At 40.5% G+C, this 14,831-nt stretch overlaps 1 protein-coding gene across 1 annotated transcript; it reads left to right on the forward strand.

The window, feature by feature from the left end:
* Positions 1-7,218: 7,218 nt before the first annotated feature.
* LOC119726745 (kappa-type opioid receptor-like) lies at positions 7,219-9,385 on the forward strand. The gene has a single exon (XM_038198577.1). It carries the CDS (start codon positions 8,003-8,005, stop codon positions 9,347-9,349), a length of 1,347 nt encoding a protein of 448 aa, XP_038054505.1. The 5' UTR covers positions 7,219-8,002; the 3' UTR covers positions 9,350-9,385.
* The last annotated feature ends 5,446 nt before the right edge of the window (positions 9,386-14,831 follow it).

A 14,831-nucleotide genomic window follows, 5' to 3' on the forward strand; every position in this document is an offset into this window, starting at 1 on the left:
GTTCTCTCTGGATTCAATGTGTGGCTGGCAGATATAGAACGTAACAAAAAAGTCCTCAAGAAATCCTTGATGTGAAATTGTCATCAGTTAACAAATATAATATTATATCAAATATTATATCTCTTACAATTACGTCCGCTTCCAAGGGTGGATCCAGCATTCAGGAAATGGGGGAGAGGGGGAGTTGTGGGCTGATGGGGGTAGGGGGAGAGGTGGAGGAGGGGTGGGGGATGGGGGTGATATCATTGAGGGAGGGGGGTTTGAGTGTAAGGTGTACTGAAGGCATGCCCTGGTAGGGGGGTCCTGGGGCATGCCCCTATTGGACATTTTGAAATCTATGATGATTTTTCCTGCATTCAAAGGAACTTAAGCATTCCATACATCATAGTTAGCCCAATTTTGCTAGTTTCATAACATTAGTCAGCGGCTGGAAGGGGGAGTTGCCCCCACCAGCCCCCTCCCCCACCTCTAGATCTGCTACTGCCTTCTTTCCCCGTCCCTTCCCCCACCCCCAAACCCTGTAAAGGAGAAATTTCCAAGTACACACACACACACACACACACACACACATTTGTTTTACTTACCCTATGTGGACATTCCTTTGTTTTCGTGTAGTTTAGAAAACTCGGTACAGAAAATAACTGTACTTAAACTGTGAAGGCTCTTTCAACCCAATTTTGGTGTGTTTTTTTATTTCCTTGAAAGTTTCTCTTCATTCTTTGACGGATAACCCTAACCCGAAAATGCCTCTAAACCTGTTTTCCAGAAAGGGCGAAACGTTATGTGGACACGGCTTAGTCCACATAACCTGCATAATGTGGACATCTTTTGATCACGTCCACACAGTGACTGTAAGACAAACTCACCCCAATGTGTTCATACCGTCGATCGTGGAAATCCAATTGTCCCTCTTTTATTTGTACTAAATTTTTAGGAACACTTTCTATTGTTCCTCTTCCCTTTTCCTTTGTTAAGGCCTATACTCTAACTTTTTTGCAACAGCTCTCGCTGTTTTTGTACACGTTTTCTAATTGAGGTCGTCCTTGATTTGGTTCCTGTCCTCAATTCATCGATGATGTTGCATGTGTGTGTCCTCGATTTACACCATAAACAGACGCACTAGCCCATTTGCTTATGGCGTAAATCAAGGATTTTCTTTTGTTCCTCTTCCCTTTTCCTTTGTTTGTTTGTTTGTTTCCTTTTTCGCAACAGCTCTCATTGGTTTTGTACATGTTTTCCAACCGAGGAGTCCTCAATTCGGTTTCTGTCCTGGATTTATCGATGGTGTTGCATGTGTGTGTCCTCGATTTACACCATAAACAAATGCATGTTAGTGTGTATTTGCCTGCAATTGGGGACCCCTATTGTCCCTCTGTTGTTTGTACTTCAGCTTTTTAGGAAGACCTCCCATATGTGTTGTACACGATCATAGATTGGGGACCTTGGGGAATTGGGAACCCTATTGACCTCTATTGTTCAATGCCCCCTATTGAATGCAGAAACAAACTCCCAACGTCAAAAGGGTTTTGTGTTTGGCTGAACACGTCCCCGTCCCCGCTACCCATAAATCTTTAAATCTTTAAAACTGAAATATTCCAACATCTATAACTCATCCGAAGAAGAACTTTTCCCATCCAATTCACAGAGCTAAAATGAAAGAGGTGAAGGGAGGGGCTGTTGACTTTATAATTTGCAACTGGATATGGTGTATTGATACAAAGGTAGCTCATGGGGGAGGGGATTGCACAACTGCCCCCTGTTGTTCAGGGAGGGAACATTACAACCACCTTCCCCATATTCATAAAAAGTCTGGGTTTATTGGCATGCAATGATTCTTCAGTGCTAATGTGTGAGAAGCTAATAAGAACCAGTGAAGTGTAGCCATCACTTTCTGATGTTCATATTGTAAACAGTGCCCTCTTAAAGCTATAATCCATCATTTGTAATTAGTGCATTTTTGTTCAAAATCTAATGAAGGATACTGAGCAACTAACCTGATGAAGTTTCAGCTAAGCTTCAGCTGTACATTCCGAGAAAAGCAGCATTCTAAGATCTCAATTTCAAATCAAAAGTTACTGAATCATGTTTTGAATTGTTTTGAATTGCAGCTATACGCGGCGTCGCGCACTGATCCCACGAATTATAACAACCGCGCGCGCGTGTGCGTCGTTCCAATACTTGTGCACGCTGTGCTGAAAAACAAAACAACCACTAATTTAAATTTTCCTACGGTGCTTCTTAAGAATCACCGTTGGAAATGCCTTCACTCGTTGATTACTTCAAAATGACAACTTCCCAGAAAGAATAATTTCACAGGGAGTTTAGTTCCCTTACTATCTTTCAACCAAGTTTGTTTTTCAACAGTAATTACGCCAGTTACTTTTCGGATGGCTGCAAATGATGGACTATAGCTTTAAGCCACATACAGAGTAGCTCTACAATATCTCTTTAACAAAGTTGACTGATCAGTGATCTCAAGATAGTCACGCTTTCGACAAAATTATTTTAAGAACTTTCACAATACAAAAGTGAAAATTGAAAGGCCTAGCTGGGAGTGTACATTAAATATTTATCTTAATGCTAATATTTGAACTTTTATATGTAAATAACATGGTATCAGTTTTCAGGCAACTTTCTTTAACTTATAAGAGAAAAAGAAAAGAAAAGCCGCAAGCTGGAAGATCAAAAGGGATACCACCTGGCACCCATCATCATGTGATTGTTACATTTTATACAACACAATCATGGTAAAAATTAATTTGTCAGTTAAACATTCTATCTTCGAGTTAAATTTGCAGAGTGAAGAGTGAAATTGACCACATGCATGTCAGTTTCGATGTGATAAACCAGCGACAGTATTTAAGGAGAACACTTGCTCAGCTGCCACATCACAGTTTGTCACTTTTCCAGTTGCTAAAGTTAACAGTGAATGGTGTTCACTGTACCTTGAGCCTCTAACGCCTATGCTTATGCACCCTCTTGATTTCACCAAAAGCAGCAATCAAACTTGACATCTCATCCCAAGCCATCCAGTTAACCGGGGCCATTACTTCTCTCTAAAAATTGGCATCACATATTATGGACAGGCCCGTCTGTGCAGTAAAACGTACTGTTGCTTCCACCAGAAACACAAACAAGTAACAACTCGCTGTTGCATCTTCTGTTCCTTGATTTGAGAGGGCCACTAGATCAGACAACTAAGTCTTCGGAAACGGACATCAACAAAGATTTCAATTTCGTTACTACCAAATAGGAAGTGGAGAATACCCAGAAGGAACTGGCTTCATAACTCTTGGGTCATAGCCTAAACTGTACCAAGCTGAATGACCCCGTGAGCAGTTGTGTACGTGTACTTTTGAAAAAGCTTTCCTCTTTGTATCCTGTTTGAGAGGCAAGAGTTTAGCTTGTCATTCCCAACTGTGTTGCTGCTGAACAAACCTGCAGTTATCCTCACCAGTCAAACTTGTCTTGCTTGATTTTGTTGCCACCTGCGAACCACTTTTATGTTCAGCTCTTCATTTTCTGAGCAAACTGCTGCTGTGTTTCCCTGCAACGTTATCTAGACAAGTCACTGAACAGTTGCACTAACTAGTATTTAGCACTTCAGTACAGACACTGGTAGCAGCAAGACTGCGTCAATCATGTTGTCGTACAATTCAAGTGTCACCGTCTATGCCCAAGCTACAACATCCCTTGCTCAGCTGGACATTCTGGTCTGTACCTTCTTCACCTGTGTCTTCCAGAACCACAGCGACAACTGCTCTGTGGCCTATTCCCTACCCCAGATGGATCATCCAGTGATCTGGGATGCCAGGGAACCAGTCCCCGGGGCACCGATGAATGAGTCCTACAATGCACAAAGGAACGAGACGTACAAACTTTTCAACCACTCGTTGGTAATCATTGCCTTTGAGAATCCCGCAGAGGCTGATAAAAATGTGTATTCCAACGCAGTGACTGTCATGTATGGTTTTGTCCTGCCTGTCCTCAAACTATTAGGAATCCTATCCATTCTGTCTTTTTTCTTTACCCTTTGCAGAGTTCCCTCCATGCGTAATATCACTAATTTCTACTTGACTAATTTGGCAGTGGCAGATTTGATGGTCTTGATTTCACTTGGCACTCATACTCAAATCGCGGCCTTGACAACACATAATGGATTGAATGCATCATATTTGGGAAACACAGCTCAAGCAGTTCTTAGTCTCTCAGCGTACATAAGCCATGTGGGTTTTATTTCATCTTTAGCCTTTGTAACACTGCTGTCTTATGAAAGATATTTTGCCATTTGTTACCCTTTCCAACACCGTAATCTCAATTTGAAACGACGGGCAATACGAGCAGCAGTTTGCACATGGTTTCTGTCACTGTCCATAAATTTGATTATTTTCTTTGATCAGTTTTTGTACATGAACAGACAAGCAATCAAATGTCTTGTTTGGCCAAATGAGGAAAAGTATAAACATCTATCGAGTAATGCACAAGTGTTCGTGAATGGTGATGTAACTTTGAGTCGGGTTGGTAATGGGATGTCTTTGTGTGTATTCATGTTGAGTTTGACCCTCATAGTAACTTTCAATATCCTCCTTATTAAGGGACTGCATGCACCAAATCCAACTCGTGATCAGATCCATGGTCCATCAAAACATCTTAAAAGAGTGACTCTGATACTTGGCATCAACACAGCCGTGGTATTGGTTTGTTTTCTGGCCATAGCTGTAACTGTCCTAATTGTAATTTTATCGCAAAACTTGGAAGAAGTAACTATATCTCATGATGTTCAATTGAACTTGATTTTTATGACTGATTGCCTCGTTGTTATTAACTCTTCCATTAATTCAGTCATATTCACTGCTGGTAGTGGAGGGTACAGGAAGGCCTTTAAGCAAGCCTTCTGCTGCAGAAAGAGGCAGCAAGTACCAACGATCAATATCCCTCTGCAGACATTACCAAGAGCAGGTCCTGCTGATAGGATCAGATGATAGTGTCTTAAGGCATGACTCTCCCCCCTAAAAAAAAGTGAGAAAGAAAAGGAAAGAAAAAGCCATCCTCTCTCCCAAAACTTTGTGTTTCCTCCATAGTAATTTCCAAAAGTTCCATTTATTGATGCCTCGTTGCCAAGCTTTTCAACAAATTTTTAAACACTGGAACTCACAGCACGTCAGTTTTATAGGGAGAGCCATAGTGTACTTTGTTTAAAAAAATGTTTCAACTCCATCGACCAACGCATTTTTGATTTCCACATTTCAACAGATTTCAGATGGAAAAAAAATTTAAGCATGCACACTTTGATGATTCTTGTCTGTAAATACACTGTACATAGAACTAGACAACCAACTGTTGTTTAATGTAAAAACAAAAAGAAAGTGACTATTTTTGTTCTAAAGATTGTAGTGGTATTAAAGACCTGTATCTTCCATGCTGTCTTTTGTGTGTTTGCTTTGTCAGTACTCCGGGGGACTTGTTCTCGTCTTCAGCATTTCTTGTTTTGTGTAGGTTTCTCTGATTTTATTGTTTTTTGAGTGCTCACATCAGAATTTAAGAAAGATCTCCAAGAAAGCCCTTCGTTTGACATTGTCATGGGTCAAAGAACTGTTAGTAAAAATAAATGTGTTTCTGTAATAATAAATAAACATGTACATTGTTTAAAAATATGTCCCTTCCTAGCCAATTAACCTATTGCGTTAGAATCGCGTCAATGCAGCTTGTAAAATATTGTCCAATTACATGTACATAATATACAAATGGATGTGAAACGCCAGAAATCTGAGACAAACAAAACGTAACATACACAAATTCCATAGGGTTGTCTAAGGGGCATGGCTAACTTGCAAACTGCAATAGGTCAATTCCCCCCCCCCCCCTCTCAGGGGCGTAGCAGGGTCATTTTAATTTTTTTTTGGGGGGGGAGATTGGGGGGTAATGGCAAATGCACATTCATAGTGAAATGTAGATACGTTTTTTTTTGGCCTCTGTATAATCAAAATGTGGGAGGGGGGTGGGCAAAGCTGATGATAATGTACACTAACAGACAATAGATGGTGCTTTTCAGGGCGATACACACGCGAAATTAAACAAGCAACTCATACTGGCTGATGGCACAAAAAAGGCACAGTTTTTTTTTAAAGGGCACTTGTTAACAAAAGAAGGGCATGCTTTACAAATATTGGGGGGGGGTAAGCACTGGTGAAAACAAGGGCAATTTGAATGGAAAAAGGCAGTCTTTACAAAATATTCGGGGGGGGGGGGGGTGTTTGAATTACCCCTTACCCACCTCCATCAGCTACGCCTGTGCCTCTAGAATGCTACTGCCTTCCTACCCCCCCCCCCCCCCAACCCTGTAAAGGAGAAAGTTGAAATATAAACACACAGTGCCACATCAACGGGTTTTCTGTTGGGGCTGAACACTTCCCCGCCACCCCAACTCTTTACTGCTTAAACATTCCGACGTTGCTAACTTCTCCCGTGCAATTTTCTGATCCCAAATGAAGGAGGCAGAGGGCAGGGGCTGGTGACTGTATAATTTGCAGCTGGATATTGTGTGTTAGTTGAAACATAAGTGGCTCGTGGGGAGGGGTTTGCACAACTGCCCCCTGTTGTTAGGGGAGAGAACATTAGCACCATCGTTACCATATTTGTAAAAACTCTTGAGTTCACGGTATGAAGGATTCTTCAATGTTATTTGATGAGAAACTAATGAGAACCAGTGAAATGTAAAAGCCATTGCTTCATACATGTATTGTAAACAGTGCCCTCTTTAGCCACGTACGAAGTAGTTCTACAAAATTCCCTGAACAAAGTTGACTGATCAGTGATTTCAAGATGGCTTCACTTTCTTTCAACCAATTTATTTTAAGAACTTACACAATGCAAAAGCGCAAATTGAAAGGCCTATCTGTACTTTAAATATTTATCTCAATGCTTACAAGTGAATTTATACATGTAAATAATATGGTATCGGTTTAGAGGCAACTTTTTTTTAAGAAAAAAAATCAAATCTAAGAAAAAAAATTAAAGCAGCAATCTTGAAAATCAAAAGGGATACCACCCATCATCATGTGATTATTTTTTGTTTATATACAACATAATCTGCGTGAAAATTACCTGGTGAGTTTCAATGTGGCATTTGGTTATTTAAAATATTTAAGTTAAACACTGTATTCAAGTTAAATTTGCAGAGTGAAAAATGACCACATGGATGTCAGGTTCGATGTGATAAACCAGCGACAGTATTTAAGGAGAACACTTGCTCTGCAAGATCAGACTGCAGGTCCTAGCTCAGCTGCCACATCACAGTGTGTCGCTGTTCCAACTTGCTAAAGTTAACAGTGAATGGTTTTCACTGCACCTTGAGCCTGTAACGCTTATGTACACTCTCTCCATTTCTAGTCAACCAGCAATTCAAATTGACTTCAGTTTTCATCCCAGACTGTCCAGTTCACCCGGGCCATCACTCCTCTCTGAAAATTGTCATCGCATATTTTGGACAGGCCTGTCTGTGCAGTGAAACATACCAGCTCAATAAACATAAACAGGTGACAACTTTGTGTTGCATCTTCTTTTCCTTGATTTAAGAGGGCCACTAGATCAGACAACTAAGTCTTTGGAAACGGACATGAACACCGATTCCAATTTCTTTCCTACCAAATAGGAAGTGGAGAATATCAAAAGAAACTGGCTACGTAACTCTTGGGTTATAACTTACCTTAAACTGTACCAAACTGAATGGCCCTTTTTTTCCTTGTATCCTGTTTGAGAGGCAAGCTATCCCCAACTGTGCTGCCGCTGAACAAACCTGCAGTTATCCTCAACAGTCAAACTTGTCTTGCTTGATTTTGTTGTCGTCTGCGAACCACTCTTTTGTTCAGCTCTTCATTCAGTGAGCAAACTTCTGCTGTGTTTCTCCACCCCACGTTATCTGTACAAGACACTGAACTGTTGCATTTACTAGTATTTGACACTTCTGTACAGACACGGTTGGCAGCAAGACTCTGTGTCCATCATGTTGTTGTACCATGCAAATGTCACCGTCTATGCCCAAGCTACAACGTCCCTTGCTCAGCTGGACATTCTGGTCTGTACCTTCTTCACCTGTGTCTTCCAGAAACACAGCGAAAACTGCTCTGTGGCCTTTTCCCTACCCAGGATGGACCATCCACTGATCTGGGATGCCATGGGACCGTTCCCTGGGGCACCGATGAATGAGTCCTACAACGCACAAAGCAATGAGATGTACAAATTCTTTAACCACTCGTTGGAAATCCTATCCTTTGAGAATCCGGCAGAGGCTGAAGAGGATATGTATTCCAACACAATGACTGTATTGTATGGTTTTGTCCTGCCTGTCCTCAAACTATTAGGGATCCTTTCCATTCTGTCTTTTTTCTTTACTCTTTGTAGAGTTTCCTCCATGCGTAATGTCACTAATTTCTACCTGACTAATTTGGCTGTTGGAGATTTGATGGTCTTGATTTCATTTGGTACTCATCAGCAATTTGTGGCCACGACAACACAAAATGGATTGGATACATCATATTTGAGGAACTCAACCCAAGCCGTTACTCTCTTAATATACCTCTTTCTAGGCAATTTGGGTCTTATTTCATCTTTAGCCCTTGTAACACTGCTTTCTTATGAAAGATATTTTGCCATTTGTTGCCCTTTCCAGCACCGTAATCTCAATTTGAAACGACGAGCAATACGAGCAGCAGTTTGTATATGGTTTCTGTCATTATGCATAAGTTTGGTCAAGTTCTTTGATCGGGTTCTAAACACAAATGAACAACCAATCAAATGTCTTGTTTGGCCAAATGAGGAAAAGTATAAATATCTATCGAGTAATGTGCAAGTGTTCGTGAATGGTGATGTAACTTTGGGTCAAGTTGGTAATGGAATGTTTTTCTGTGTATTCATGTTGTGTTTGATCCTCACAGTCACTTTCAATATCCTCCTCATTAAGGGACTGCATGCACCAAATCCAACTGGTGATCAGATCCAAGGTCCATCAAAACATCTACAAAGAGTGACTCTGATACTTAGCATCAACACAGCCGTGGTATTTGTTTGTTTTCTGGCCCAAGCTGTAACTGTCCTTATTGTAATTTTATCGCAACACTTGGAAGAAGTAACTGTATCTTACGATGTTCAAATTAACCTGGTTCTGATGACTGATTGCCTCAGAGTCATCAACTCTTCCATTAATTCAGTCATATTCAATGCTGGTAGTGGAAGGTACAGGAAGGCCTTTAAGCAAGCCTTCTGCTGCAGAAAGAGGCAGCAAGTACCAACGATCAATATCCCTCTGCATACATTACCAAGAGCAGATCCTGCTGATAGGATCAGATCATAGGATCCCAGGAATACCCCCCTCCCCCCCCCCAAAAAAAAACCCCAAGCGTTTCTGTAACATGGTAACTTTCAAAAGCAGCATAGTAATTTGTCGCTGTGTCATTGTTAAGTTTTTGACAAAAACTGGTTTTTGTAGTCCTTCAGTTTATGTTGTGGGAGGCATGGCCTACTTGTTTTAAAGAAATAATTTAATTCCTTCTACCACTGCATTTTAGATTTTGACAAGTCATCAGATTTCAAATGTAAAAAAACATGTACATCTCTACTCTCTTTTGAATGTCTGTAAATAATCAAAACACTGTACATAGAACCACAGAACTGACAGTTGTGTCCATGTAAAAAAGGAAAGAAATGAATTTGTACAAAGATTGTAATGGCATTAAACATACTGTATCTTCCATGCTGTCATTTTGTGTGTTTCGTTAGTCATTACACGGGACTTGTTCTTTTCTTCAACAATCCTTGCTTTCTATTGGGCCAACAGCACGTGAGATGTGTCTCGGTGATGTTTCTGTGACATTGTCATTAGTTGAACATTTCTTATTAAAAAAATAATACTTCTATACTGAGTGTACAATGTTGAATATTATATCACCCTTCCTGCCCCCCTCTGCCCCGCCCTGCAAGGGGGAAATTTGAAATATAAAGACACAGTAGCACATCAAATTATTTTCTGTTGGGGATTAACATGCCCTTATTACCCCAAATCTTTAAAGCTAAAATATCCCAACACTTATAAATCACTTCAAATATTTATCCCGTCAATTTTCGGACCTCAAAGGTAGGAGGTGGAGGGAGTGGAGCTGATGTTGATTAAACATTCAACAGTATTTGGTGTTTTGAATAAAAGGTGGCTCATGGGGGGAGGAGCTCGTACAACTTTCTCCTCAAGATAGGTGAGGGAAAATTTGCATGTTCTGCACAAACCCCGCCTTCCCTTGTATTCAGTCATTCTTAAATGTCACCGGATAAGTGTGAAATGAGAACCATTGAAATAGAGGAACCATTCTATTTTTATTTGTGGTGTGTGTGAGGGGGGGGGGGGGTTTACTTTCAGTCAATAGCGCCCTCTTCTGTTCATGCACAGAGGAGTTTAATGAGTTGACAGAGCTATCGGCTATGACAAGCTGGGTACATGTACAACCAACTGAAGTCAACCAACTTTCACCATACGAAAGTAAGCATTCCTTTGGCAGGCCCAGCTGCACTTCCAATAGTTTCGTTTGTTTAGGAGACTTATAACTGAATGTTATTTTTCAACATGCTATTGGTTTTCAAAGCAAGTTTTGTGAGAAAATCAACTTTAAGAGCTCCAAACACAGAAACTTCTGGTTTCTGGTTTAGAAATCAAACGGGACGCCCCCATTATCTTTTTCCCCAGTATTAATAGAATACATCAAAGTAAAAGTGACTTCATCAGTTTTGTTGCGATGTTGTAAAGTTTTGAAGTAAGGCATTTGATCCCTGAAGATAATTATGCGTTTGAAATTCCATTTGCATGTAGAATGATAACTAATTATCCATTCTTCATTGATGAAATCTTGTAAAGCGAGGCCAGGGTATGTGCTGAATATTGGTATGATGTTGGCAATTTCCTTCACTTAGCAAGAGGGGGGATTATGCAAGCCCCTCCCCATGAGATACCTATTGTTGAATACACCACAAGTACAATGTACATGCACTCTTTGCATGTTCAATAGTTGTTCGCCGGCCTAGCCACACTTCCCCCCTCCTACATGCACCCCCACCTCTGTCCACTTAGGTCGGGGAAAAAAGTAGGACAAATCAATTTTTTTCGGGGGGGGGGGGGGGGATCAGCTTGTATCATGAGGAAAGTTGGGAGGGTGGGGTATCAAGCCCTACATGACGATTCACCACTAGTATAAACAATTCCATTTCCTTGCATTCAGAGAAGCCTAAAAGACAATCGGTCGACACAGCAGACAACTATCGCTTGTTGGTGCCATCTTTCCTTTATTCTGCAAAACTTGAATCCACCTTCCCTGGTATTCAGTCATTCTTCAAAGGTTAATTTGAAATGCGAACCACTGAAATAGAAGAAGCATCAATGTTCTTCCAAATAAAAGCGCCCTCTTCAGTTTATTCACAGAGCAGTTTAATGATAGTTCCTGAACAAGGAGACAGTTGACAGAGCTATCATTGATGACAAGATGGTAACACATTATACAACCAACTTGAAGTCAATAAACTTGCACAATACCAATGTGCAGAATTCCTTTGTCAGGCAAAGCTATATTTCTAGTAGCTTTCCCTTTTTAGAAGAGTTTACAGGTGAATACATTGTGTATTTATTTTAAAATTATGCTATCGGTTTTGAATGTAACTTTTGTGGGAAAATCAACGCCCAGAGCTTCACACAAACAATCAAAAGGGACTCCAGCAATCATCATTGGATATTTTCTTAAAAAGAAAAAATAATCAGTGAAACTGACAACAAGCATAAGTTTCGATGTGACGTTGCCGTTCAAAGTATAAAAAGGAGAATACTAACTTTTGAATATCAGTTTGCAAATTTTCAGCTGTCAGATCACAATGCCTTGCTGCTTCAACACACTATTGATAATACTGCATACACTGCATGGTGCTGACTCTGACTAAAGCGTGTCTAACAATTGTGCATTGTGCACTCTCTTTATCTCAAGTAAACCAGTGATCAAACTTGAAATCAGTTTCATCCCAGGCCATCCAGTTAACCAGGACCATCAATTCTTCTCTGAAAGTTGACCTCAGTATTCTGGACAGCCGTGACTGTAAGCCATATACTGTTGCTTTACATACGGAAACAAGTAACAACGCGGTGACACATCTGCTGTCACTTGTATGAGGGGACAAACAGTTCTTGTACAAACTCGAATTTCTTTCCTATTAAATTGGAATTGATGAAATTCACAGAACACTGACTACAATAATATTGGGTTGGAACCTACTTGAAACTGTACCCAAGATGATACTTCATGTACTTGTGAAAACCTTAGTGTTCAGTGTACTGTTTTAGAGGTAAATTTCTGCTGTGTTTCTCCACCCCGCGTTATCTGTACAAAACACTAAAGAGTTGCATTTACTAGTATTTAACACTTCTGTACAGTTTGAGATGCAAACTGCTTTGCTGCTCAACAATCCTCACCGGTCAAACTTGTCTTGCTTGATTCTGTCATCATCTGCGAACCACCCTTTTGTTCAGCTCTTCATTCAGTGAGCAAACTTCCGTTGTGTTTCTCCACCCCATGTTATCTGTACAAGACACTGAACAGTTGCATTTATCAGTATTTAACACTTTTGTACGGTTGAGATGCAAACTGCTTTGCTGCTCAACAATCCTCACCAGTCAAACTTGTCTTGCTTGATTCTGTCATCATCTGCGAACCACCCTTTTGTTCAGCTCTTCATTCAGTGAGCAAACTTCTGCTGTGTTTCTCCACCCCACGTTATCTGTACAAGACACTGAACAGTTGCATTTACTAGTATTTAACACTTCAGTACAGTTTGAGATGTAAGCTGCTTTGCTGCTGAACAAACCTGCAGTTATCCTCACCAGTCAAACTTCTCTTGCTTGATTCTGTTGTTGTCTGCGAACCACTTTTGTTCAGGTCTTCATTCAGTGAGCAAACTTCTGCTGTGTTTCTCCAACCCACGTTATCTGGACAAGACACTGAACAGTTGCATGTACTAGTATTTAACACTTCTGTACAGACACGGGTACCGGTAGCAGCAAGACTCTGTGTCCATCATGTTGTTGTACCATGCAAATGTCACCGTCTATGCCCCAGCTACAACGTCCCTTGCTCAGCTGGACATTCTGGTCTGTACCTTCTTCACCTGTGTCATCCAGAACCACAGTGATGAATGCTCTGTGCCCTATTCCCTGACCCAGGACCATCTACTGATCTGGGATGCCAAGGGACAAGCCCCCGGAGGGTTGATGAACGAATCCTACAATGTACCAAGCAATGAGACGTACAAACTGTTCAATAACTCGTTTCAAATCCATGGTCTTGAAAATCCGACAGAGGCTGATGAGTTTTTGTATTCCAATGCAGAGACAGTAATGTATGGTTTTGTCCTGCCTGTCCTCGAACTATTAGGGATCCTGTCCATTCTGTCTTTTTTCTTTACCCTTTGCAGAGTTCCCTCCATGCGGAATGTCACTAATTTCTATCTAACTAATTTGGCAGTGGCAGATTTGATGGTCTTGATTTCAAAGGCCACTCATCAGCAATGTTTGGCCTTCACAACACAAATTGTATTAGATACATCATATTTGGGGAACTCAGCCCAAGCAGTTGTCAGTCTCTTATTATACACAGGCAATGTGGGTATTATTTCATCTTTAGCCTTTGTAACACTGCTATCTTATGAAAGATACTTTGCCATTTGTTGCCCTTTTCAACACCGTAATCTCAATATGAAACTACGGGCAATACGAGCAGCAGTTTGTGTATGGTTTCTGTCATTGTGCATAAATTTGGTCAAGTTCCTTGATCTGGTTCTGAACACAAATGTACAAACAATCAAATGTCTTGTTTGGCCAAATGAGGAAAAGTATAAATATCTAACGAGTTATGTGAAGATGTTCGTGAATGTTGATGAAACTTTGAATCAGGTTTCTGATGGAATGTTTCTTTGTGTATTCATGTTGAGTTTGATCCCCACTTGCACTTGCAATATCCTCCTAATTAAGGGACTGCATGCACCAAATCCAACTGGTGATCAGATCCAAGGTCCATCAAAACATCTACAAAGAGTGACTCTGATACTTGGCATCAACACAGCTGTGGTATTTGTTTGCTCCATGGCCCAAGTAATAACTGTCCTAGTTGTAATTTTATCGCAAAATTTGGAAGATGCAACTATATCTTACAATGTTAAAACGAACTTGGTTCTGATGATTGCTTGCCTCGGAGTCATCAACTCTTCCATTAATTCAGTCATATTCAATGCTGGTAGTGGAAGGTACAGGAAGGCCTTTAAGCAAGCCTTCTGCTGCAGAAAGAGGCAGCAAGTACCAATGATCAATATCCCTCTGCAGACATTACCAAGAGCAGATCCTGCAGATAGGATCAGATCATAGGATCCAAAGGCAAAATTCCCCACCCCCCCCAAAAAAAATGCAATCCTGTCTTCCAAAAGTTGCTTTTTAAATGTGCATAGGGTGACTTCCAAAACGTCCATGGCAATTTATTGTTCCATTGTTGTTCAGCTTTTCAGCATATTTGAAACATCGGTACTTTATCAGTTTTGAAGGGAGAGCAATGGTTTAATTTGTTTTAAAAAATAAATCACCTCTATCTGCCACTGCACTTTTGATTTGCACAGGTGAACAGTCTTAAAAAAAATTGAGCCTCCACACAATTTTTGTTGTTGTTATTTGTAAAGTACACTGAACATAAGAACTGGCAGTTGTTTCAATGTATTTCAAAGTAAATAATACTTAATACATTTGCACAAAGAGTGAAAACACACTG

The sequence above is a fragment of the Patiria miniata genome, unplaced genomic scaffold (assembly GCF_015706575.1).
Source record: "Patiria miniata isolate m_02_andy unplaced genomic scaffold, ASM1570657v1 HiC_scaffold_2, whole genome shotgun sequence".
Lineage (NCBI taxonomy): Eukaryota > Metazoa > Echinodermata > Asteroidea > Valvatida > Asterinidae > Patiria > Patiria miniata.

Bases quoted from the DNA above. Each gene is read 5' to 3' on its own strand.
- LOC119726745 (XM_038198577.1), top strand. From the start codon at position 8,003: ATGTTGTTGTACCATGCAAATGTCACCGTCTATGCCCAAGCTACAACG.